The sequence below is a fragment of the Chelonia mydas genome, chromosome 9 (genome assembly GCF_015237465.2).
Source record: "Chelonia mydas isolate rCheMyd1 chromosome 9, rCheMyd1.pri.v2, whole genome shotgun sequence".
Classification (NCBI taxonomy): domain Eukaryota; kingdom Metazoa; phylum Chordata; order Testudines; family Cheloniidae; genus Chelonia; species Chelonia mydas.
The window spans coordinates 21,648,388-21,675,714 of record NC_057855.1 but is presented as its reverse complement, the minus strand read 5'-3'; the positions used below and the strand labels follow the sequence as shown (position 1 = coordinate 21,675,714).

Genomic DNA, 27,327 nt, shown 5'->3' with positions numbered 1-27,327 from the left:
CAATCCATAACAAATGCATACATCAAATGTCAAGACTCTAACTGAGTGAGAACACAAATTAAGTAATCCTATTATAAGCATCTGTTGTAGGTATGGATTCAGGAAGGAAGACCCCATTTATTGTAGTATTTCCCAGGGATAAAAACTGGAGTGTAAATAATAAAGTAAGCCTTACCTGTTGATTACATATACTGTAGCACATATATTTTCTCTGTAAACTAGACTAATTGTGCTTTCCAGACTTCTAAATGTTTACCATAATTGTATGTTAATATGCAAACATCTTAAATACCTACTTTATTCAGAAATCTGAAAAAATCAGAAGAATCTGTTCTTCGCACTGAGAAGGAAATTGGAGATAATGAAAAGGAAATGAAAGATCTAACAGAAGAGTTAACAACATTGGAAGAGAAAGCTACAGAAGTTATGAATAACTGCAAACAAGCTGAAGTAGGTGTAATATTGGTTCTTCGTGCTTCTTCCAAAAGGATGTACTTCACAGGACTAATAACTTTCTACAGGCAGAGATTATGGATAAGGAGGCTTGCAATCTTATCAGATTTTTGTGGCAAGCCGACTTTCGCTAAGTGCTAGTGAATTTTCTTATCCATTGGCATCTAAGGTCTAGGCATAACAAAACCAAAAGGGGTTGCAAGTTTAGCAAGAAGCATATTCATGAAAAGGATATCTAAGCCTCAAATTTGGTCATCTTAAAAAATATTTGGGTAACGTCTCTTATCTTATAAAAAGTCTTCCACTCTTCCTGCCCTCCAAAAATCCAGTCAAGGATAAAATAAAAGAGGACGGTCTTTTTTGAGGCCTACAGTGCCTTGTGCTCTTTACTGCAGAACCAACACAAAAGCAGATGTTAAATATTTTGCCCTACTGAACCAGTTTTCAGGCAGGTTTTAAATTTAGAATTTTTTACCTCCGAGTTACCTTGATCTATTCTTCTGAGGTTAACCAACAAAATTTACAAGAATTCTGATCTGAGGTGCTTAAAGCAGAATTCTTAGTTTCAAATTGCACATAAAAACTGAGCAGGCTGCCTTAATGGGAGAAAACACATGCAAACAAGAAATCAAGATGGGGAAATGGTGCTCTGTTTGTTTAAGGGTAACCAAGAAGCCAAGGCCTGTCTGTTATACAATAATATGGCTATGCAAATAGCATAATTCTTCTCTTTCAAGTTTCTGCTTAAATTGGCAAAAATGATGCTGTCTTATCTTCCCTATTCTTTTTTCCGAGAGAGGAGGGAGGCATTCAGTGGCAGAAGTTGGGGAGTGTTGCAGTGCAGTCACCTACCTTAGCTGAACATCATCCACAGGTCATGTGAGAGCAAGTACCAGGCATCCTGGGTGGCTGATGTTCCCAGGAGTAAGACAGCTTCTATGACACCATCACAACCTACTGGAACTGACTATCTTCCAAAGCATACTCTTAATAGAATTAATATAATCCAGCTCTGCAAATTCAAACACAGATTTCAAGACATACTTTCACAGAATGGTTTGTTCAGATTCAGAAGCTAGTTTAAAACAAATGCTAGCAAAAATGTTTCTTCGGTGTATATACAGATTTTAACTGGTACTTATTTAAAAATACGGCGACTATAATAGAAACTTTTTAAAATTTTATAAAACTGGAAATACAAACCTTTCCCAAACAACTAACTGAACTTCACCATCACATTTTTTGGTTTCAGAGTAGCAGCCGTATTAATCTGTATTTGCAAAAAGAAAAGGAGTACTTGTGGCACCTTAGAGACTAACAAATTTATTTGAGCATAAACTTTTGTGAGCTACAGTGGAAAAACTGAATGCATCCGATGAAGTGAGCTGTAGCTCATGAAGGCTTATGCTCAAATAAATTTGTTAGTCTCTGAGGTGCCACAAGTACTCCTTTTCTTTTTACATTTTTTGGTGTTTCTGCTTAGGAGTCATTACCAGAGGTTCAGGAGGAGCATCGCAATTTACTTCAAGAGATGAAAGCAATTCAAGAAGATGAACATGCTCTTCAAAAAGAGGCTCTTAATATTAGACTTAAAATTGAACAAATAGACAGTCATATTGGTGAGCATCAATCAAAGATTAAATATTGGCAAAGAGAGGTAAGATATTTAATACTTAATATTTTATTTTGGTTTCATATTTTGAACTGTAAACCATGAGTGACTAATCTGTGTGGTGACAATTTGTCTCCTGATAAATGGGTGAATGTAACCAAAAGTATTTTTAAAAATGACTTTTAAAAGGCCTTTGGTATAGAGTGTATTTTCTTGAAATGTGATGGCTCTGAAAAGCAACTATAAAAATGGCACCTTCCTTTTCAACCAACCTGCTCCCTCTGTGAATTCATTTTTATCTTTGAGAGAGCCAGCATAACATCTCTACCTTTCTTTTCCACGCTTTCTTTTATTTATGAACAATTTTTGTCAGCTATAATTGACTTAGCACCTGTCCAGAAACTATCAAGAGTTATGATCAAAAGATACCTGGACTAGGAACTCCAGTCCAGTTTCTATGCCCTGGCACCCTACTTTGGTGCAAGTTGATTAAGGTGTGGCTCACGTTCCTTGAAGCCATTGAGCCCATGCAATGGACAAAAGAAGAAGAGTTTTGATTCCAAATACTTCCTGGTAGGTCAAAGTTAAGGGTTCCTACTCATCCTAAAACTCAGGGACCTAAATCAATACATGGTCAAAGAAAAAACTCCAAGATGATCACCTTGAGAGCCATTATGTCTCTTCTGGAGTCAGGCAACTGCCTATGCATGCTACACCTGGTAGATGCTTATGGGCACATAGGGATGCTTCCCAGACACTGAAATAACACTGATATTCATTGTATGGGAATAAAACTACCAATTTCCTTCTTGAGGTGATAGTCTGCTTCACATTTTCATGAAATATTTATTGGTAGTTTTGGCTTACCTGCATAGGTTGAACATGCACTTACTCCCTTATATGAATAATAGACTAGTTGATGCATATGTCCATCTGTTCAGGGAAATAGATAGCATTCAAATCTAAGGCCTGTCTGAACCTAAAAGTTACACTGATTGAAGTAAAATTCTTTTAAATAGAATTAGTAAAACCAGACCAAATCCCTATGTGGCTATACTGTTTACAACTGTCTTAGATTGTAGTAGCTTAACTTGGTCAATTACCAAGTGAAGTTTAATCAATATAAGATAGCTGTAACCAGATTTAAGTGCGCCCACATAGGGACTTGTTCTGGTTTCACTATTTCATCTGATTGATACCTACTTAAAAGACAGTTTTATTTAAATCAGTGCAACTTTTGTGTTTAGACAAGGCGTTATTTACAGCCTAGCTTTTAAAGTTACTTTTGGGGATAGCAGAATACAAAAATAATTTCTTTTCCCTTACAAAGGTGAATATTTTTCTAAGGCTTCATTCCCCAGTTAGGACTAGCTGCTTCTCACTCCCCCAGGAACTGATTGGAATGTTCTATGTAGAATGTTCTGAGTAGTGTATGACCACTAGTAATCAGGGTGACTTGCATATTTACCCACTACTGCTGCCTGTAGAGACTCCAAAACCTTAAGACACATTTGTGAGAATCCTGCATGAATGTTTTGAGAAGCAGAATTATAAGGTAAAAGATTGCATTTGTTGACCTTCGGTGCATATTGTAGAGACTGTTTTCCCAACACTGAATAGAGTAGGTTGAATGGGGACCAAAAATGCGTTGAAATGGGAAAGACATAATTGTTAGTTTCAGAGGGCTATGTGGGTACTGATCCAGTGGATTTAACCTGATTTTTTTTAAAATTGGTATATTTAGTATTAAAAGCTATTTTCAAGGTTTATTTGATAACTAGTACTGTGAAGCATAAATGTGATATTCAGTAACTGTCTAAACTGAATTCTAGATATCAAAAATATCACTGCATCCCACAGAAGATAAACTAGTTGAAGAGCTTTCAGTGCTAAATCAAGAGGAACTTGAAGCAATTAAAGATCCAGACATTCTAACTAATCAAATAGCTCTTTTAGAAGCCCAGTGTCATGAAATGAAACCAAACCTTGGTGCCATTGCAGAATATAATAAAAAGGTAAGGCTTTGTTATTTACCATTAGTATCACATTAGGCTTAATCTCTTTACATTGCTTTACCACCATCCCCAGCAGGTGGCTAACTTCTTGCATAGCTTTAGTTCATTTGGCATTGCTTGAATCAGTCAATGTGTAATATTCTGGTCACTGCTGTTGGAATACATGGTCACCCAACTAATCAGGCATTTTTCTTCGAGTAATTTTCCACATGTTCCTCCAGGATCTCTCTTCCCAAAGAGGTAGTATAGACCAACATAGCCTGGGCAATTAGTGTAGCCTCAGATCTTAAAAAGACAGAAGAAAAGTGATGAGGAACAACAGCCACAAGGGGAAGAACTACTGGCACCCTGCTCTCCTCATCCTCCCATGATGAGACAATTAACCCCATCTACGCCTGCCTCAGTGGATAACTTTAAGGCATTTCAGGACCTCAAATGCATGGCAGAGACACTGGATATTCCACGACAAGTGGTGCAGGAGAAGTCCCGCAAGCTCCTGGATATCTTGCATCCCTTCCTCGTTCTGCACACTTGCTATGCCAGTAAATGAAATTCTGTTGGAGCCTTCAAAGAACCTGTGGCGTATGTTAACATCAATACTGGCCACATCCAGGCAATTCGACAAAAGGTATAAAGGTCCTTTCCAAGGGATTTAAATACTCTCATTTTCAATGAGTGTGTCGTCTTGGCTCCAGTCCTCTGGGATCTCCAGGAAGCTCCAAACTACAACTGAGGACTTTCACTTGAGGGTAGTGAACTTTTTAATTCAAAATGGATGAGGTCCTCCACTTGTTAAAGATTACCAGGTCATGGTATTCCATGAATGTGGATTAATAGGGTTTGTATGTTCTAGCCCCATGAAGGAAGGAAGCAAGACAACAGTCTTCTTTCAGGCGGCATCCCTCTGCCTTTTACTAGTACCAACCCGCGAGGATGTTGGAGCTCCCAAGAAGGAAGCAGGTTCTAGTGAAGACAACTCAAAGGCTCTTCCTCGGCCCCTGAACAGTCTGGATATTCAGCCAGGATCACCACCCTCCCTCCCCATTGGCCGCTCCCTTTTTTTATTTTCAGGTAGCCTAGATCACTTCAGACCAGTATGTCCTAAAAATTGTAAATGCCATATTCTATCTAATTCCAGTTCCTTCATATCCACTGACCTTTCTTTCAAACCCCATTGTCTTTTTTCACAAGATACAGCTGAACCTTTTTTACAAACTTGGAGCAGTAGAGGTACACTAAAAATTCCCATTACTTTCTCATCCCAAAGAAAGGGGGTTGGTATCCAATTCTGAACCTTTATTCTCTTAACAAATTCATCCATCATTTCAAGTTCAGGATGGTGACTCGGGCTTCCATAATTCCTTTGTTAGAGCTTCAGACTGGCTCTGGGCTCTCTACCTCCAAGGGAGTTACCGTCACATCCATTCATCTGAAATATCCCAGGTTCCTAGGAAGAAGGCCTCACTGCTGGTACAGAGTCTTGTCCTTTGGTCTTTCAACAGCACCAAGGGTGTAACAGTTTTGGCAGCTCATCTGAGACGACAAAGGATCCAGTTCTACCCTTACTTCAGTGAGTAGCTGATTCTAGGTAGATCTACTGTGACAAACAACTCAAATAACTTTAGAGCTGTTTGCCATCTTGGGCCTCAAAGCCAAAAAGAGAGAAACCCACACTTATTCCAACTCAAAACATAGATTTCATAGGAACACTGTTAGATTCCAGGTCATTGAAAGCTTCCCTCCAATGAGAGAAATTCCAAACTACAATGAACATAAGTCAACGTAAAGCTTACCCAAAGGCACCACTGAGAACGTCCCTCAGACTCTTGGGACACACTGCCCCATGCATCTACTTAACACAGTTCACCTGTGCTGTGTGCAAGGGTGGCTAAAATCAGCGTATTAACCCAGCAGCTACCACATGGACATGATCCTTACAGTCCTTCAAGAAGTCATCTCCTTATTAAACTAGTGGAAAGATCTTCAGGTGTAGAACAGAACATCCCCTCTGCACCTGTGTCTTGATAATAGAGTGTCACTCAGGGATGGGGAGCTCATCTAGATCACCTTCAAACTTGACGCCTTGGTCCCCTCTGGAAGCTAATTCCCATGTAAACATCCTATGGCTTAAAGCTACCTGGCTGGCATACCTCAACACAAACCCACAATCCAAATGTTGACAGAAAATACTACAGCTGTGCATTATTTCAGATTTCATAATCAGACCACAGACGGTCTCCACTGTGTCAGGCGGCCATTCAGCTCTGGAATTTGCATTCTGAATCAAATGCCACCAGTGACTCTACCTTCCCAGCCTTGAGAACATCTTGCAGATCAACTCAGCAAGCAGTTCTCAGACAACCACAAGTGGTCAGTCAAAGGCACAGTTCTACAGAACATCTTTTACAAGTTGGAGTTGCCCAGCAAGACGTGTTTTGTCACTGATCACAAGACGACATTTTCTTCGAGAGGTGGTACATTCCTAGGTGCACTGACATAGCCACCTATCTCATCCTTTAGACACTGGGATTGCTGTATGTAGGCATGACACAGAATGATTTTATTAGGATACCCACAGCATGGACCAGACAGTTTGGTTCTGATGAACCTCTCAGTACAGTCCCCCCAGCATCCCCAGTGCAATCACTTTGTTGGCCCTCCCCAATAGTCTCACAGAAAAACTGTGAGATCCTACACCTGGACCCAGCTTCCTTACGTTCAACAGCCTGAATGCTGGCTAGATTGCTTCACCTGAAAGAAGCTGTCCAGTTGAAATTCAGAACATTATGTCGCAAAGCATGAAAGCCTCATCTAGCCCCATAAAAGCTTGTTCTGCCAGAGCTCAAAAAGCTGCTGCTGTCAATTTGAAAAAATCCTTATTTTTTAATTTGTAGGACAGCTATATGGAATTTGGTCCATACTTTTACAAAACACTACTACTAGGCATAGACTCCCAGATTGGATGCTCATTTTGGTTTGACTGTCCTGTAATCATTGCTTAAGTTGGACACTTAGTACCACACTCGAAGTAAAAAGACTACTTGTTTTCCCACCAAGAATAGAATCTATTTGGATATTCACTCAAAAAAGCTTACTTCCCTTTCAATAAATGTGCTCTCCATGTGGATTCCATGACCCTCCCTTCTTTTTTAAGGTGATAATGTACGTGGTTATCTGCTACTAATAGTAAAAATTGCTCTTTCAAAAAGTAGAAGTAACTTGGTCTTAAATTAAATTTAAGTAAAGGAACAACTTCATTTGTTTTCTTTTTTTTTTTTCTCCTGCAGGAAGAACTGTATTTGAAGCGTGTGGCAGAGTTGGATGAAATTACCAATGAGAGAGACAACTTTAGACAGGCTTATGAAGACCTTAGAAAACAAAGGCTTAATGAGTTTATGGCAGGATTTAATGTAATAACCAATAAACTAAAGGAAAATTACCAAATGCTTACCTTGGGAGGAGATGCTGAATTAGAGCTTGTAGACAGTCTGGATCCTTTCTCTGAAGGAATCATGTTCAGGTTTGTCAAACATTTGGTCATACTGAAACTGTTTTTAATGTTAATTTCTTAACCTGATTTTTATGGTTTAAATATTAATTGAACAGCTCTAAAACATGAACTAAAGAAGCAGAAAAGTTATTCTGAACCAACCACAGTCATCATTTCTTTTATGGATATTAATGGAAGGATAGTAAGGAAAGACATATTTTACTGCACTGTTTCAGAGTTAAACAGAATAGATGAACTCCAGGGGGAGAGAACAAATATAATGTAGCTTGTATGGAGAAGTCACTCCTTCTGTCAAGAAAAAATAATTGTAAAGTGACACCAGCAGTTCTGAAGCTTCAACATGGAACATTAATCTGTAAGGAATTCATAATTTCCAACACAGAGTTAAATTATTTGGTTTATTTCTGTCCATTTTAGTAATGGTCTACACATAAGATTGTGTGTGGCAGGTTTTGAAGAATGTAAGTGAATATTATGGGTTCTGCCCCATGTGTCATAAATTGATTCTGATTGTAGATCCATTCCATATTAAGTGTAAAGAGCACTTCTGAAAGGTAAGTATTCAAGTCCTTTTAAATATTATGATTTCTACAAGGGACATTTAAAGCTTAAGACAATATGAGTATTACTTATTGAGGCATGAAGATTTTTTCATATCATAAACTAATTTCTACACTAATAAATGTGAATGGAATTAATTTATAAACTCTTAATTGTTTCAGTGTACGGCCACCAAAGAAAAGCTGGAAGAAGATATTTAATCTATCAGGAGGAGAGAAGACTCTTAGTTCACTAGCGTTGGTTTTTGCACTTCATCATTATAAGCCAACTCCCCTTTACTTCATGGATGAGATTGATGCAGCCCTTGACTTTAAAAATGTATCAATTGTAGCATTTTATATATATGTAAGTACTTCTCTGTAGAATAACTACACTACAGTATTTACCAGAATAGTTTCCTCCCTCCCAGAAATTATCAATGCTCTCCTATAGCAATTCTGGCTGCAATGTCAAATTTTAACGGTTGTGAAATATGATCTTCACTGTAGACATCATCTATTTATGGTTAGATTTTCAAGACCTGGGCATCCAATAGCTCCCTTTTAGGCACTTAAATAAGTGGACAGATTTTCATAAGTGGTGCTCAGCATATAGCAGCTCCCATTGTTCTCAATCCTGGGTGCTGAGCTCTTCTGAAAATCAGGCCCCTAACTTTTAGGGGGTTAGGGCTTTTTAGTGGTTTGATTGGCTGTTCGGGAAGAGAAAGCAACTATTATATTATACTGTTGTTGTTGTTTTTATTCTTCCTCAAATATCAGGCAATAAAGTATTTTAAAATACAAGTAACGGAATATCTAACTTTAGGTGATTATTCATTATCACTTTTTATCTTGCATTCCATGTTGCATAAAACCAGCATCCCTAAATGGTTTGTCTTCTGATAACAGAAGGCTAGTTCCTTCTCACTGTACTCAATAGAGGAAAATAGAATCAACCTTCTCTGCTTTTGTGTACATTTTAAAGCAATCCCCGTCTTAAGAATTCTGATAGTTTGGTAGTTTACCTTGTTGCATTGTAAGTAAGCCCTGTGGAAATCAAAAAAGAGCAAAAGAACTGTAGCTATAGTCGTCTTGTGTACTGCATTTGATAATTTAGGCTTTGATCCTGCAAATGACTTATGCAGGAGTATAGTTTTACTCACATAAATTGACTTCAGTGGAATTACTCATGTGAGTGAAATAACACCTATGCAAAAGTATTTGCAGGTTTGGGCCTTGATCATTAGAATAAGGATTATACTATTGCAAGCGCCAAACTACTGAGGCCCACAGATTTTCTAGACAATCAGTACCTGAGTATCTGTTTTTCCTGAACAGTAATGCATATTAAAAGGAGGGTCCTTTTCTAATGTACAGCTGTTCTAAATCCAAGATTTCCAAGTTATCTGTACTTGCTTTAATGACTACAGACTTCACATAAGAGCATAGTTTTTTAAAATATTGTGAACTAATATGAAATGATTTATTTATTTTCCAGGAGCAAACAAAAAATGCACAGTTTATCATCATCTCTCTGCGAAATAACATGTTTGAAATTGCAGATAGATTAATTGGAATTTATAAGACTCACAATACAACAAAAAGTGTTGCAACAAACCCAAAAGTTATTGCTTCTAAAGGACTTGCTGAACTTGGTTCTGTCGGATGCTGCTGAATGTGTAAAATCTTCTGTTCTTAAATCTTATTACTAATATGTATTTTCATTGTATTTCTGCTGCTCATCTGTAGTCTATTAGCTTTATTTTGTTTTGTGATTCATCATAGTTCCATAAAGTTTTGTAAATATCTTAGCTTTCATTATTTGAGCTTCTTAGCTCTTCTGCAAATCTTGGCTTACTAATAATTTTCTGTTGATTGGCTACACTTAATTTTTGTAGATATCTTAATTTATATCATTTTGAGCATAACAGAACTGTTTCCAAAAGTATATATCTAATTGCATTTTAATTCCATAGGCCATATATCAATGTTTGGGTTCTACCTGTAGATTTTTAAACAGCTTTTTACTGAGTATTTTATTAAAATAAAAGTTAACTAACTCAAGTTCTTGTTGAATGCAACTATCATGTTCAGAGATGTCTGTGTCCTATTGATGGAAGTGTGGTGTACACAGTTCCCATGATTAAGAAAAGAATGCGCTTATTTAAACACTAAATGTCTTTATTACAGTAAGGATTTAGTGCCCCATTGTAATGGTGCTGTACAAACTTAAAATAAGAGCTGCTGCCCCCAAAAAGACTTTGCAATATAAATATGGACAAGATGTGACAGCTGCAGGTAGAACACTGAGGGGGATATGCATTTGGGGGGAAGAAAAGGTAAGGAAAACAGTAGTGACAGTTGTAGAACACGTTTCATATATTTGATATGTGTACAATTTAGAGGCTTCAGGTTAATGAATCACTAATTACCCATTATAATTAGGCAATGCACTCCGGTACAGGCATATATTAAGAAAGGAACAGGGTAGTCAGTTGTGCAGATTTGATTTGGGGAGGGTGTTCCATGCATATGGGAGAGCAGGAGATAGAAGCTGCTATCATGGGGGGAGAGGGACAGATAAGAATGGGGGGAGCTGAGTTTAAGTACCTTAAAGGTAATATTCATCTGCAGCAAGGGAAATTTAGGTTAGATATTACAAAAAACTTTATAACAGTAGTTAAGCTCTGGAACAGGCTTCCAAAGGAGGCTGTGGAATCCTCATCATTGGAGGTTTCAAAATAGATTGGACAAACACCTGTCAGGGATAGTCTAGGTTTACTGGGTCCTGCTTCAGTGCAGAGGCTAGGCTTGATGACTTCTTGAGGTACCTTCTAACCCTACATTTATATGAATGGGCCCAGATGGGTCTCAAGGACTGGAGAGAAGAATGCAGATGACAAAAAGAGATTTTGGAAATGCTATGAAGGAAGAAAGAGCACGATTTAGATATTAGCCTGAATATGGTGGGGGCTGAATGAAGGCACTGTCAAGGACTATACCCAAATGAGAGGCCTGAGTGAGCTTTGGACAACTGCTGAAAAAGGGAGTTGCATAATCCAAACAAGGTTCTGAAAAATTAATCAGAGCGGTAGGAGGAGAACATGTAGATGGCAGGAACCAAAGACCAAAAAGCAAGAAAAAACTGTTACCTACCTTTTCGTAACTGTTCGAGAGATTTTGCTCGTGTCCATTCCATTGTGTGTGTGCATGCCCAGGTGCATAGTCATGGAGATTTTTGCCTTAGCAGTATCCGTGGGGCCAGCTATGGCGCCCCCTTGAGTACCTTGACATGGTGGGCTCCCCACTTTGGCACTTTGAGTACAGAAGGTACAGGCCCACAAGGATTTAAAAATTAATACTGGCCTGTATTACAGGCTTCTATTAAGGGTTACAACTTTTCTCTGACCTTGGAGGGGTAGATGGTGCCACCACCAACCAAGTGCAAAAACCCCTTTGAGAACCAGGAAAGTGCACTTGGGAATTCCTTCCTGGGGGGTACCTTCAAGCCCTTTCGGGGAAGAGCTGAAAAAGAAAACAAAGGAAATCAGCTGTTGCCACCAGCTAATTAAACATGTGCACAAACCTCTTAGGGATACAAAAATCCAATCCTGTTCTTAAAAAAGGTAAATTTTATTAAAAAGAAAAAAAGAAAATGCATTTGAAACTCAGGCTATTGCTAGATTTAAAAAACCCACTTACAAAAATTCAGCATCAAGAATAACCTTCTTGAGGTCCAGTTTAAAGGTTACAAGCAAAACAAAAGCATCTGGGGTTAGCACAGAGGAGTCCACAAGCCATAAAGAAAGAAAAGAAATAAACCTAAGTGCATCTTCCTAGACATTTCCTGATCTACTTACATATTTGGTGTTTTAAATGAGTAGTTTCTAGGTATGATTTGATGATTTTGCATACCTGGCCCAAAGCTTTTTACAGTATCTCTGCTCTGTCCCTCTCTCTCAAAAGACAGACAAAGGGGAAGTTTTTTCCCAATTTTAAAAAGTTCTAGCCTTCCCATTGGCTTTTTTGGTCAGGTGCACACTCCCTTCCTTTTACCTATGCAGGGAGACTTTTTAACCCTTTACAGGTAAAGCAAGTAAAGAACAGCTACTAAGAGGGATTTTATAGCTAAGTGGCTGGGTCCATCCTCCTCCCCCTTTCATTTATCACTAGGGTGACCAGACAGCAAATGTGAAAAATTGGGATGGGGTGGGAGGTAATAAGACCCTATATAAGAAAAAGATCCAAAATCAGGACATCTGGTCACCCTATTTATCACAGGTATACTTTAGGTTTTAGGGTAGGGTCTGGGAATGCTATGAGGTAATTAACAGCTCCAAGGTGCTCTCGGACCATAAACAGCCTCTCCCGGAGTGCTTTCAGGACCATGACTTGGTGACCTACTCTGAAGAAATGCTGTCATGTTTATCATAACAGGCCTTTTGCTCTTGTTGAGCATCCTGTAGGTTATCTTGAACAAGGAACAAAACTTAAGGTTGTTTTGAAGGTTGGTTACAAAGTCCAAAATGTTAGTTCCTGCAGAAGATGTAACCCGCTCCCATTGCTGCTTCAACTGTAATGGTCATAAATGAGTTCAAAGGGTGAAAACCCAAACTGGGATGTGGTACAGCCCTGTAGGCAAAGAGCAACTGCCACAACACAAGGTCCCAATCATTAGACTGCTTACTTCTAAATTTACATATCATGGCCCCCAAAGTTCTATTAAACTTCTCCAGTAGGCCATTTGTTTGATGGTGACAAGGAGTGGCAACCATGTGGTTCACCCCATGAGTCAGCTTGACCAAAGCCTTGGCCGAGATGATTTAGTTGGTGTCGGTCCTGCTTTGGGCGGGGGATTGGACTAGATGACCTCCTGAGGTCTCTTCCAACACTTATATTCTATGAGCTTCCCAAAGACGTTTCATGGTCCCTGCCAGGAATTTAGTTCCCAAATCCATAAGGATGACAGAAAGCCAACCTACCCTGGCAAAAATGTCTACCAATGCCTGGCTCATGTTTTTAGCCCTGATGTTGCTTAGAGTTACTGCTTCCAGCCATGGGGTGGCAAAATCCACAAAGGTCAGTATGTACAGCTTTCCTCTGGCTGTCGTCTTAGAGAAATGACCCAGAATATCCACAGCTACATGCTGAAATGGAACCTTAATTATGGGGAGAGGCTGGAAAGGGGCCTTGACCTGGTCTTGGGGCTTTCCCACCATCTGGCATACCTCACAAGACTGGACATAGGTAGAAACGTTCTTGCCTCTTCCCTCCCAGTGGAATGACTTTCCCAAACAGTCCTTGGTCCTGTTCACCCCAGCATGGCCACTAGGGTAATCGTGGGCTAAGCTCAAGAACTTTTCCCTATACTTAGTTCAAACTACCACCTGTCTCTGAGGATGCCAGGCCTCCTTGTGCCCATCAGAAAGGGTTTCCTTGTATAAGTCCTCCTTCTGCAACAAACCTGGACCTATTAGAAGAGCTGAGAGGTGGTGGGTCACTCCATGCTGCTGTCCAAGTTCCCTTGAGGCTTTCATCCGCTTCCTGCTCTGCCTGGAACTGCCACCTTGATGCTGGAGACAGTTCCTCGCTGGGTTGTGGACTTGGGCTTGGTCCTCCTGGTAGCGATGCAGGTGATGGGGGTGTCTCTCTCACCTGTGAACCGCTCTCCACTGGTGCACTAGGTCATATTTCAGGCTCCGGTTGAGCTTCTTGCACTAGTTTAGCTGCTGCTGCAGGTGCAGGTTTTGTGGCACCCTTTGGTGCCGGCTCCCCTGACTGGTGGGGTTGCAAGCACAGGCTCTGGAGTTGACTGCTCTGCCAGTTCTGATCCTTAGCCTGGTTCTGGCTGGGTCCCAGGAACTGGATCTACAACTGCTGCCATAGACTCTGGTCTGGGGTTAAGGGCATCCCTCCATCTTGACACCTGGATCTCGGGTTGGGGAGGGCTGACCATTCCCTCTGGGGAAATCTCCAGTCCCCCATCCCCTCCCTGCATTTCTGTCATGGAGCTGGATGTCTGGTCTTGATCTGTTTCAGAGTAACAGCCGTGTTAGTCTGTATTCGCAAAGAGAAAAGAAGTACTTGTGGCACCTTATAGACTAACCAATTTGTTTGAGCATAAGCTTTCGTGAGCTACAGCTCACTTCATCGGATGCATACTGTGGAAAGTACAGAAGATCTTTTTATACACACAAATCATGAAAAAAAGGGTGTTTACCACTACAAAAGGTTTTCTCTCCCCCCACCCCACTCTAGCATGCTGTCAAGGTTTCTTCCCCACCCTACTTTGTAGGGTACAGATGTGGGGACCTGCATGAAAGACCCCCTCAGCTTATTCTTACCAACTTAGGTTAAAAACTTCCCCAAGGCATAAACTTTGCCTTGTCCTTGAACTGTATGCTGCCACCACCAAGCGTTTTAAACAAAAAACAGGGAAGGAGCCCACTTGGAGATGTCTTCCCCCAAAATATCCCCCAAAGCCCTACACCCCCTTTCCTGGGGAAGGCTTGATAAGAATCCTCACCAATTTGTACAGGTGAACACAGACCCAAACCCGTGGATCTTAAGAACAATGAAAAATCAATCAGGTTCTTAAGAGAAGAATTTTAACTAAAGAAAAGGTAAAAGAATCACCTCTGTAAAATCAGGATGGTAAATACCTTACAGGGTAATCAGATTCAAAACATAGAGAATCCCTCTAGGCAAAACCTTAAGTTACAAAAAGACACAAAAACCGGAATATACATTCCATCCAGCACAGTTTATTTTAGCAGCCATTAAACAAAAGGAAATCTAACCCATTTCTAGCTAGATTACTTACTACTTAACAGGAGTTGTGAGGCTGCATTCCTGATCTGTTCCCGGCAAAAGCATTACACAGACAGACCAACCCTTTGTTCCCCCCACTCCAGATTTAAAAGTATCTCGTCCTCTAATTGGTCATTTTGGGTCAGGTGCCAGCTAGGTTACCTTAGCTTCTTAACCTTTTACAGGTGAAAGGGTTTTGCCTCTGGCCAGGAGGGATTTTATAGCACTGTATACAAAAAGGTGGTTACCCTTCCCTTTATATTTATGACACGTGCCAATTTGGGAAGACTGGTTGCTCTAGGGTTTCAGTACCTGACTGCAACCTCATGCACAGGGCTGCCCTACTCTAGCCTAGCTATTTTGTTGCTCCGAAGCTAACAGGAAAAAATAAACTGCTTGTTGGACTCCCTGGCTTTTCTGGCTGAACCCTTTGCATGCCTGTTCCCACCTCAGGCAGCAAAGAATGAAAAGAAAGAAGAAGAAAAAAAACTCCCTGGCTTTGCAGGCTGCCAAAAGGAAAAATTTGTCCTTTTAAAATCCAGAGGTCTTTTTCTGGTTCAAAATGATCCCACCTCTACCACCATGTCAAGCCTAATTCCCCACTCTGGCACTTCAAGTGCAGAAGGTGGGGCCCACAAGGATTCTAAAAATTAATACTGGCCACTCCAGGCTTGTATTAAACTCCCAAGGTTACAGCTTCTCTCTGACCTTGGATTGATAGATGCTGCCATCAGCCAAGTGCAGAACCCCTTTGAGAGCCTAGGAAGACGCACTTGGGAATTCCTTCCTGTGGCGTACCCTCAAGCCCTTTCACCCCCACTCTGGGGAAGAGCTGAGGGGAAAAAAAGGAAATCAGCTGTTGGCACCAGCTAGTTAAGCAACATGTGCACAAACCTCGTAAGACACACAAATCCAATTCTGTTCTTAAAAAAGGTAAATTTTATTAATAATAAAAAAAGAAAAAATACATCTGGCAACTCAGGCTAGTGCTAGATTTTAAAAGAGCAACTACCAGTAGGAAATAGCTTTCTTGAGGTCCAGCTCAAAGGTTACAAGCAAAACAAAAGCACCCAGGGGGTAGCACAGCATAATCCACAAGGCATAACAAAATAAAAAGGATAAACCTAATCGCTTCTCCCTAGACATTTCCTGATCTACTTACATTTCTGGGGTTTCAAATGATAGTTTCTAGGTATGATACTGATGATTTTTCATACCTGGCCCAAACAGCATTGCTGTTGCTCTGTCCTCCTCTCCCCAGGAGAACAACAAAAGACAGACAAAAGGGGAGTCTTTTCAATCTTAAAAAGTTCTAGCCTTCCCATTGGCTCTTTTGGCCAGGTGCCCACTCACTTCCTTTTACCTATGCATAGCAGTGAGACTTTTTAACCCTTTGCAGGTAGAGCAATTAGAGAACAGCTACTAAGAGGGATTTTATAGCAACTGGCTGGCTGGGTGGCCATAAAAGGGATCCAAAGTTGTTTCTTGCTCTGCTCCCTCTTCCTCCTTCCACAATACCAAAGTGGATCCTCAGCTCCCCGGGGAAAGAAGTGGGTCTCCTACAAGTTCCCCTTCCTCCCACTATGAATTCTCATGTTACAACATTTAATGTTAATGAACAAGTGGGGTAACAGTAGGGGTTAAGCCCCCTCACTTTTAATTCCCCCACTCTCAAGGGTGGATCTGGTGGGGCTTCTACCCACAGGCTTTATGAACTCTGTATCAAGCTTACTACCACGTGGCAGCAGGTATGGGCATGCAGAAAAGCCTGTTACTTTAGTGAAGCCCTGCCTTAGACTGCAGTGTACTAGGAATTATTTATGCCTGTCTGGATTTCAGCTGAAGGACTCTCGCTCTGCCAATGAAAAGGGCTCAGGTGTAGGCAGCAGCAGAATGGGATTTGTGCCTTCTGAGCATGAGTCATAAACCCTTCCTCTTCTAGGAAAATAAAGGTCTCTTCCTTCCCCTCCCCCACTACATAAGGAGCACTTCAGGCAGTCTGCAACCAGATCAGACTAATGACTATTCCACTCCCTGCAAACGTGCACCATCATGGGTATTACAGAGGGGTAAGTGAGAAACCACTCCCAATTTATTAATACTAGGTTGCTCCTACAATACCTACATAGCTGCTAGCTAGGGTGACCAGATAGCAATTGTGAAAAATCGGGACGGGGTGGGGGGTAATAGGTGCCTATATAAGAAAAAGCACCAAAAATAGGGACTGTCCCTATAAAATCGGGATATCTGGTCACCCTACTGCTAGCCCACTTGGGACAGATGGCAGGCAATTTTTCAAGCTCCCCAGGCAGGGGTGGGCAAACTTTTTGGCCCGAGGGCCACATCTGGGTATGGAAATTGTATGGCTGACCATGAATGCTCACAATATTGGGGGTTGGGGTGTGGGAGGGGGTGCGAGCTCTGGGATGGGGCCAGAAATGAGTTCAGGGTGCAGGAGGTTGCTCCAGGCTGGGACGGAGGGGTTTGGAGGGCGGGAGGGGATCAGGGATGGGGAAGGGGGTTGAGGCATGGGAGGGGGTCAGGGGTGCAGGCTCCAGGCAGCGCTTACCTCAAGCAGCTCCCAAAAGCAGCGGCATGTTCCCTCTCTGGCTCCTACGCGGAGGCGCAGCCAGGTGACCCTGCATGCTGCCCTGTCCAAAGGCACCGCCCCTGCAGCTCCCATTTTCACAGTCATGGCAGCCTACATGTGTTGGCTGGGCCATTCCTTATTCCCCTACCTTGACAACTGGCTCCCCCTGGCCCCTTGTCACACCCTCCTTGGCAACTTGAGAATTTGCATCAGTGAGGGAAAATCAGTCATATGGTGAAGGTGTCTCCCCTCTGACCACTTTCCCACCCTCACCACTCTCATCACGCAACTCTGCCACTGTCCAAGTATGCACCACCACCATAGCCTTTCCCTCCTAGGCCTTATGGTGGCCTGCACCTCGGTTACATCGTATGCCCACCTTCATATGTGTTGCCTCCAGCTGTGGCTCTGTTCAGTCTACAACCCACAGTTAGACCATCTGGGCCAGCCAATCCTGATCCCCCCCTCACCTTGTGGAGAAATCCAACTGCGGTCCTAGCCAGCATCCCGTTCATACCCCCGACACGCCACATCACTCTCACCATGGATGCCTCGCATGCGGGCTGGGGAACCCACCTGGACGGCCATGCAGCTCAGGGCCTCTGGTTGCCCCGGGAAGCGTGGATGCAAATCAACATTCTGGAACTACGGGCTGTCTGCTTTGCCTGCTGGGCATACCTGCCTTTCATCCATTCCCACCGTATTCAGCCACTTTCCAACAACATGACAGCAGTTGTATACATCAACAAGCAGAGCATGGCCAGGTCCTCCTCCCTCTGCATGAACGCCATCCTTCTTTGGAATTGGAGTCTCAGGTACAGGGTGACCCTCTATGCTATACACCTCCTGGGCACCAGCAATTCTCTAGAGGACATGCTCAGCCATTCCTTCCACACCAATCGTGAGTGGGAACTTCACGAACTTCACCCTCCAATTGCTCTTTTGCCAGTGGGGCACGCCGCACTGGGACTTCTTGACGACGCTAGACAACTACAAACTTCCTCTCTTCTGCTCCAGAGGAGCCCTCTGTAGGGGTTCACAGGGCAACACGTTCGTTATTCCCTGGATCACCAAACTCTGATATGCATTTCCACCCATCTCCCTGCTCCCCCAAGTCCTGCACTAAGTGTGACTCGATCGAGCGATGGTTCTTCTCATAGCCCCCTCCTGGCCTCGCCAGTATTGGTACCCAGATTTCCTTCAGTTCTCTGCTCGCCCACACAATCCATCTTCCAGCCCTTCTGGATCTCCTCAAACAGCAGCCTACAACAACCCAACCGAGGCCTGCTCCATCTCAGGGCCTGGTATTTGGATGGGGCTCCACCCACCATGCGCAATGTCCTCTCTCATTGCAGATGCCAATCCACTAGAGCTTGTTACCAGGCTAAATGGTGCCACTTCACCACATGGGCGCACAACCACCGACATCCCTTGGACTTCGTCTCCATCCCCATCCTCCTGGACTACCTCCTTCACCTCCACCAATTGGGCCTCACCCACTCCTCTGTCTGCATCCCCCGGCAGCGCTCAGTGCCTTCCTTCGCCCTGTGAATGGCTTTTCCATCTTCACCTGCTTCCTTCACAGCATTCTCAATGCCTTCCCTTCCGTGCAGAAGACTAGTCCCTCCTGGGACATAAATCTTGTCCTCTCCGCCCTCATTAAGCCACCCTCTGAACCTCTCACTCATCCATCTTTCCATGAAGGTGATCTTTTTGGTGGCTATCACCTCCACACAGCAAGTTAGCCAACTAGCAGCCATAATGCCAGCCCTGCCTTTTACCATCTTCCACAAAGACAAGGTCTCCCTGTGTCTTCATCCCAAATTCCTCCCAATTCCACCTCAACTAGTGCATGCTGATCCTCTACCCTAAACCGCACACCTCTCCCAGGGAGTATGCGTTTCACTCTCTTGATGTCAGCTGGGCATTAGCCGTTTATCTCCAAAATACCTGCACCTTCTGGGCATCCCTCAGGCTCTTCATCACCATCGCAGAGTGCAGCCTGAGCCGCGCCCTCTCTTTGCAACACCTCTACAAACAGATCTCCCATTTTATCACGGAATGCTATGTGCTCTCTCATGTTCTCTCTTCCCCCGCTCCCCCGGGTCGTCATGGCCCACTCCATGCGAGTGTCTGCTGCCAATTGGCTTTCCTTGCCGATGTCCCATGTCAGGACATTTGTAGGTCCTCTGTCCACACCTTTTCCGCCCAGTACACCATTGCCCCTGCCTTGGTGACGGATGTGGCAGTCAATCAGGCTGTCCTAAAGACAGTGTCTTCTCAAGAATCCTCGCACTCACCTCTGCGCTGAGCACTACTCGCTACTCTCCCATGCTTAGAATCCACATAGGGACCATCACTCAAAGAGGAAGAGGAGGTTACTTACTGTAACTTGGAGGTTCTTCGAGTCATGTGGTCCATATCTGGATTCCAGTGCCACCCTCCATCCCTTCTGCTTCGGGCTCCTTTGCTTACTGGTATGAGGGAACTGGAGTAGCGTTGACCTGCACAGCCTCTTAGAGCCTCGGACACACCATGCGGTCGACACACGTGCGGTCAGCGGACACTACTATGAACAGTTCCGGCATATGGCGAGCATGCGCACTCCATGTTTGGAATCCAGATAGGGACCACACACCTAGAATAAGCTTCTAGTACCTTCCATTAGAGGTTGGCTTATGTTTGAAGCATGAGTATTTATATTACTTCTAAAATCTGGGAGTAACTTGAGGTCAAAGCTTCTCTGCAGCAATGTAAATGTCCTGGGCAAAGAAGAATTTGCTACCTTCCAAGATAGTTCAAATTAAGGTTACAGAAAAGACAAAAAAGAACTGAAGTCTTTGTTCTAGTTTTCCCCTGGCCTAGAATGCACCTTGGACTTGTTTGGCAGCCAAAGAATCCACATTGCACCTGAAGAGAAGACCAGACCTCTTGAAGCAGGGATTTCTTCATCCAGACCTAGAATACTTACGCTTTCTCTAATATGTCAACGCATATTTTACTTCTGGTGTGTATGCATCATATGTATTCAAGACTGGAATATCTTTTAATAGCAATGTCTATTGGGGCCACACCTGAGCCCTGCGTGCCCTCCTGTGCTCCACAAAAGGGAAGGGAGGCTGCAACTGCTCTCCAGTTCCTTCTTAGGCTATTAGACTGAACATCTGCAGTATCTGTGTCTCTACCCACTATGATTGTTTTTTCTACTTAGTTTCCAGTTGTAGTTAATGCAGATTTTTTTAAATTAAGACCACTGGCAAAAAAAATAAAAAGGAGCGATTTAGAAGAGGACTTTGACTCCAGGAAGTCCCTCCAACATTGGACCACTCCTCTGTACATGGCAGAGTCTAAGACCATCAGATTCAAGTCCTGCCCCATTAATGATGGATGCAAAATTCCTCTTTTGCCTTGGGGAAGCACACGAATGTTCTATACATGTCTTGCTAGAGAGCTCCATGAGGACTTCATTGGCCCAAGGGAGAGAAGGCCACCTGACCAACCAACCTGCCTCCCGGAGCACTCCTGTCAGGTAACAGTCCACCTCGGGTTCCTGAGCCCATTCAGTATTGAAGACCCACTCCTCCACTATAGAGTCTACCAGGCCATCCCTGTCATCCTCTGACAGTAGAGGATGCAAGAAGCATTGCTCCCATGGTGACTGAAGACATAGACCGCCCACTCTGGCACTAAGCAGATCCAGCATAAGAGGCAATTCTGGGTCCAAATCAGGTTCCACTGATGTCTTCGCAACTGGCAGCCACCCACAACCTCAATGCAGTCTACCAAAGCCACCACTGCACCTCGTACAGAGGATCAAAACAATTAGCACTGAAGCTCCCAGAAGTAGGGTGCCTGAACTTTTCCCACACTCATGCTGAAGCCCCCAGGACCAGAGGACCCAGAACAGACTGAGGTCCCATCTATGGTACCAAAAAGCCCTGGCATTGATGACTGAGCATTTACTACCAATCTCGACAGTAATGATTGTACTTTCTGGGTTGAAAATAATGCCATTTGATCCACTTTGTAGTACCCATGAGGTTTATGGTAAGCTTCTAAATGAATGAGGTTCTCTATCTGGGCAATGGAAATATCACTGATCTCCTTCAGAAGCACTACTAACCACTATCCTGGACCTGCTCATCCTAAGGTGTGCAGGCCTCTCCATCAGCTCTATAAGAGTATCTCTGTCAGCTATCTTTGATCATCACAATGCTTTGGGGCTCCGTTGTCTTTAGCTTCTGAGCATTAGCTTCTGAGACCAGCTGAGCAGCTAATCCTTCCTCCTTCAGATCTGAGAGGAAGGTCACCCCTCTGGTGCTTATGAAAGCAAAACACAAGAGTCTCAGCATGTGTTAGACTGGTCTCAGGTTCTGCATTTAAAGGGTAGCCAATGGATAAGAAGGGTCAATCTGACAACTTAGTACCAATTTCGAAACAGAAGGATGGCAGAACAGGCTAACACTGCAGACCACATTTCCTCTGGCACTAACTTTGGTACCCACCATCTCAATACCCAGTGGTATCTAGCACTTTGTTACCCAGCACTCAAGTACCAGTGGTACCCAACATCCTGGTACAGTTATCACGACACTACCACATGCATGAAAGAAGAGTTACTTACCTTACAATAACTCTGTTTCTTGGCTGTGTCATCCACACAGATTTCACTCTTGGTACGTATATGCTCCCAACCCCATGAGGAGGAGACCAGAACATTTTTGAATAGCAGTGTCCTTTGGGGCCATAGCTGCCCCCTACATGCCATCTGACTCCCTGTAGCTGAGGGCATAAAGGGTTCCTTTGCTAAAATCAGAATCCAGATTGCCAAGGATGCTGTGGTAGTGGGAAAGGAGAGCAAGTTGTGAAAAATGTGGATAACACATTTCAAAGAATTACAGTTACTGTGGAGTAAGCAACTGTTCTCTCTTCTTTGAGTGATTGCCCACATGTATTACTGCTTGTGAGTCACCAGAAGTGTAACTTGTGGCCTGGAGGTGAGTCCTCACAGCCTACTGAACCAATCACTACACAACAGCTCTGACAAAGCAGGTGTCTAATCTGGAGTAATCTGACTAAAGGTTTGAACTGAACTCCAGGTCGCTGCTTTACAAACATTAGACTGGAATGTCTCTCAGAGAAGCAGCAGAGGCTGCCTGAGCGCTGGTTAAATGGATCCTAATCTGAACAGGTGTGGATCCAAGTGGACTACTTTCTAATATAGTCAGAGACCAATTTCAATAATCTTTGGGTGGAGATGGGTTGTCCATTCTGTTGACAAACACTAGCAATAATTTAGGAGAATGCCTGAATGCTTTTGTTTTGGCTAGATAGTAAGAGAGCGCCTAAAGATGTGATGTTTGGCTTCCCTTCACTCCCAAGGAGTATGGGAGTTGGGGAAGAAAACTGGTAGGTGGATCATCTAAAAGGAGACGACCACTTTGGTTGAAGCCTTATTCACTTTGTACTTGTGGAAAACTGTATAAATTGGAAATGCCATAAGGGCTTGGATCTCCCTTATCCCTTCTGGCTGGGATTATAGCCACTAAAATGACTGTCTTTGTTGACAAATGGTACAAAGAGCAGCTCACCAATGGTTCAAAGTTAAGTCCCATAGGAGAAGTCTTTCTTTCTTACTGTGGGAAAATATGAGTAAATTCTTTGAGAAACTTAGCTACTGTTGGGCAAAAGAAGGCAGTGTGGCCTTTGACGGGATGATGGGCAGATATAGCTGCCAAATGTACTCTTATGGAACTGATGGAGGGGACTGAATACTTTAGGGCAAGCAGGTGTACTCCAGGATGGCAACTAGTGAAACTTCTAAAATAGGTGATGTTTTCATTGCCCAAATAAACAACCTCTTCCATTTAGCAGTGTAAGTAGTTATGGTGGTGTCCTTTCTACTACAAGCTAGAAAGTTTTGCATTTGCTGAACCTGTAGGAAGCAGTCTTTGTCCATCAGCCAGTCAACAGCCATGCAATCAGGTGTTTGATTTCAGCTCTGAATGGAATATCTGGCCATGGTGCTGTGAGATCAGATCCAGGCAATCTGGAAGCTCAATAGACATGCAAAGTCAGTATGTGAGCCAGAACTGTCTTCACTAGAATGGAACCACCAGAATTATAGTGAATTTGTCTCTTGATTTTTGGGAATTGGGGAGGTGATGGGAAAGAGTACAGCAAGCCCTTGTTCCAGAGGAAGGCATCTGGTAGCAACCCTGGACTCAGGCCTCCTCTAGAGCAAAGTTCTGGCATTTTGTATTGTCCTAGGCGCTGAACAAGTACTTCAGGTATCCCTAACTTATGGAATATTGCTTTCAAGATGGCTCTGTGTAATAACCATTCGACTGCCTACTCATGAGGTCTAAATTGTTTGACTCCTGGGAGGTGAAGTGCCATCAGTGTTAACCCATTCCAATGGCACCAGTTCCACTTGCTTGTTAGGTAGTGCATGGCTCTCATGCTTTTCTGAAGATCTGCACTAACAAGTTTTGAAGGACTAGTAGGAACACTATACAGTCCAGTCTGATGGCTTTGAGCTCTAGGATGTTTCCATGTAGCCTCATGTCATTTGGGAACCAGGTGCTTTGGAACTGAAGGTGGTCCAATCGAACTCCCCAAACTGATTATTCTGATGAGTATTTTTGTCAAGAAGGGGACTGTCAGGGTTCCCTCCCCACTCTGAATTCTAGGGTACAGATGTGGGGACCCGCATGAAAGACCCCCTAAACTCATTTTTACTAGCTTAGGTTAAAAACTTTCCCAAGGCACAAATTTCGCCTTGTCCTTGAACAGTATGCTGCCACCACCAAGTGATTTAGACAAAGAACAGGGAAAGGACCACTTGGAGTTCCTATTTCCCCAAAATATCCCCCCAAGTCCTTACACCCCCTTTCCTGGGGAGGCTTGAGACTAAACAAGATGAGCACAAACCAGCCTTGGATTTTTAAGACCCAAAAACCCCAATCAGATTCCTAAAAAACAGAACTTTATTAGAAGAACAAAAAAAGATAAGAGAACAACTCTGTAAGATCAGAATGGAAGATAATTTTACAGGCAGTCAGATTCAAAACATAAAGAATCCCTCTAGGCAAAACCTTAAATTACAAAAAGACACAAAAACAGGAATACACATTTCCTCCAGCACAGTGAATTTCACAAGCCAAAACAAAGAGAACCTAATGCATTTTCTAGCTAGATTACTTACTAACTCTACAGGAGTTGGAGGGTTTGCATCCTTGATCTGTTCCTGGCAAAGGTATCACAAAGACAGACAAAAGCCTTTCCCGGCCCCCCCCCCCCCCCACTTCAGATTTGAAAGTATCTTGTCCCCTCATTGGTCATTTTGGGTAAGGTACCCTGAGCTTCTTAACCCTTTACAGGTAAAAGGACTTTGCCTCTGGCCAGGAGTGATTTTATAGCACTGCATACAGAAAGGTGGTTACCTTCCCTTTATATTTATGACAGGGACTGAAAAGGGGACTCCTTAGCACAACATTTCTCAAGTGCGGCCACCATGGGCCTTTTGTGCGGCCATGACAGCCTCCTTGGTGATGACGGGAGGGTGGGGGCAAAGCATTGGCTCCTCCCCCTCCCTCCTTGTTGCTCCTGGATGCATCGCCTCTGGAGAAAGTTGGGGCACAATGCTGCAGGAGCAAGATGAGTTCTCAACACGTTGGTGGGAGGGGCTTTGGGCGGCAGGCTCCAGCAGTGGGATTTCAGGAACCTGGGCGAGCGGTCCTGGACTCTGACAGCGGGACAGCAGGTACTGACCTCCCTATCCCGGCTCTGGCCATGCAGCCCTGGCCTCCAGCTGCAGGGCTTCAGTCTCTGGCCCCTGGTTCCACCTACATGGCAGCAGGCGCTGACGAACCATCAGGCCCAAGTGTCCTTTAATCCATGCAGGCTCATATCAGTCTGCTCCGAAAAGAGACTGTTCCCTTTGAATGGGAGGTCCTGGATAGAGGTCTGCATCTCTTGGGACAGACCAGCAGCCTGAAGCCAGGAGCTGCGCTGCATGACCATTGCTGCTGCGACCACCCTAGCCACCAAGTCTGTCACGTCCCATGTCATCTGGAGAGAGCTCCTAGCCATCACGGTGCTTTCCTACACCCCGGTGCCAAATTTCTGGGCCAGACCCCGAGGGGAGGGATTTCTTGAACTTATGAAGCAAGTCTCATAAGTTAAAATTGTACCTGCCCAAGAGGGCCTGATGGTTCGCCACCCAGAATTGTAGGCTTGCTGTTGAATAAATTTTTCTCCCAGAAAGGTCCAGTCTTTTGGCCTCTTTATTTTTGGAAGTTGAACTACTGTGCTCCTGTTTTACTTTTTTGTTGGCCACAGAGACAACCAGCGAGCCTAGAGGTGGGTGGGTATAAAGGTACTTGAACCCTTTGGCTAGGATGAAGTACTTCTTTTCAGGCCTTTTGGAGATGGGGAGGGATGGATGATGGGGTTTGCTAGAGGCAATTTTCAGGACCCCGTCACGTACTGGTAGTGCAACACATGCCAGGGTAGAGGCTGAGAGGACACTGAACAAGTGTCTGCCTGCTTGGCCAGCTCCTCCATCTCTAGGCTCAAGTTCTCGGCAACACATCGAAGCAGAAAATTGTTTCATGGGCTGGCCCTTGAGGATCCCACGACCACCTCAGCTGAGGAAGAGGACGATGACTATCACCAAGGGAGGCTCCGGGGCATTATCCCCTGTAGGGGAGGGGAGTTTTGGGGTGAGTGCTGTCTCCTCTACCTCAACCTCCAAGCTCATCTCATGCACTGAGGCTAGTGCTGCCAGCTGTTGCTCCGAGGCAGTGGCAGATGAGCGGTGTAAAGGGGGCATCGTCTGGCATGCCCAACACACTCCAATAAGGCCACCGCGCTGACCACTGGCCGTGCTGCCAAGTCGACGCTGTAGATGTCGATATGGCCTCAGGTGCCCATTCAAACTGGTGCGGTCTTGGCGAGGGGCTGAATTGCCCTTCCGTGCTGGAGGAATCCCCTTCCAGTGACTACGGTGGGGCCGTCACGCTGTCTCTCCCCGCTGGCTATCGCCACTAGAGACCGGTGTTTGGAGTGGGAGGATTGGCCAGGGGGACCAGAATTGCAGTGAGGAGTGCTCCCACGGCGCAGGTGAGCAAGATCTGCACCGAGAGGACGACCGGTGGGAGGGCGAATGGTGCCGGTGGAATGGAGACTGGCACCTCCCCCAAGATGATCCATGTTGAGATGGCGGGGACCACGATCGCAATTCCGGTGACCAAGGCTGAGCCCCAGAGGACGTGGTCTGCGACGCTGGAGATCTGCGGCACGGAGATGGAGAATGCTGCCTTGTCTCAGGGGATTGGTGGTGCTCCACTGCCCCCATAGGTCTTAGTGGCTGGTTTGCCCTCACAGGGAGCCTTTGCCGATTCCTGCTGTGCTGGTGGCGTGGGCAGAGGCCTCTGCTCTCTCAGTACTGGTGGAGCTTGGGAAGGCATCAATGCCGTCCAATGCTTGGGTCCCCTATCGCTCCCAGGAGTCAGAGGTGGATCCTTTAAGGGGCTAAAGGCCGTGACTAGGGAGGCACGTCCACGTGGCTCTGGAGTGGCAGGGCAACACAAACTGGGTCCTTTGCACGATGCTCCATGGCCTTTCTTACCTGGTGCTCGGGAGCCGTGCGTCTTCATTTTCTTTCTGGGCACCAGCAACAGGGAGTGGTGCCAGCTGAGCTCCGTGCCGGGGTTGCGCTGCGAACCAAGGCTGAGGTACTAGCCAAGTCTTGGAGGGATGGCTCGGAAGCTAGATGAAGGGCAGCCTCCAGG

At 44.1% G+C, this 27,327-nt stretch overlaps 2 protein-coding genes across 15 annotated transcripts in view; one reads left to right on the top strand and one right to left on the bottom strand.

Moving 5' to 3' along the window:
- The window catches only part of SMC4 (structural maintenance of chromosomes 4), a 101,901-nt gene extending 91,707 nt beyond the window's left edge, over positions 1-10,194 (top strand). For all 9 annotated transcript variants that reach the window (XM_027825516.3, XM_007063083.4, XM_043522309.1 and 6 more), the window contains 6 exons: positions 306-450; positions 1,937-2,110; positions 3,898-4,080; positions 7,368-7,600; positions 8,314-8,497; positions 9,629-10,194. In XM_027825516.3, coding sequence (XP_027681317.2) covers positions 306-450; positions 1,937-2,110; positions 3,898-4,080; positions 7,368-7,600; positions 8,314-8,497; positions 9,629-9,805 — 1,096 coding nt within the window. In that variant the 3' untranslated portion in view covers positions 9,806-10,194. The remainder of the gene's footprint in view (positions 1-305; positions 451-1,936; positions 2,111-3,897; positions 4,081-7,367; positions 7,601-8,313; positions 8,498-9,628) is intronic.
- Positions 1-27,327, bottom strand: part of TRIM59 (tripartite motif containing 59) — a 98,027-nt gene that overhangs the window by 39,734 nt on the left and 30,966 nt on the right. For 2 of the 6 annotated variants that reach the window (XR_006283718.1, XR_006283719.1), the window contains exons 3-7: positions 18,107-18,556; positions 13,595-14,187; positions 11,287-11,655; positions 4,100-4,365; positions 1,306-1,465 (exon numbers count right to left, since the gene is read on the bottom strand). The gene's annotated coding sequence lies outside the window, so the exon portion shown is untranslated. Of the gene's footprint in view, positions 1-296; positions 425-1,305; positions 1,466-4,099; positions 4,366-7,531; positions 8,315-11,286; positions 11,656-13,594; positions 14,188-18,106; positions 18,557-27,327 lie in introns of those variants that run through there. The other 4 variants (XR_006283720.1, XR_006283723.1, XR_006283722.1 and 1 more) reach the window with 4 other exon arrangements.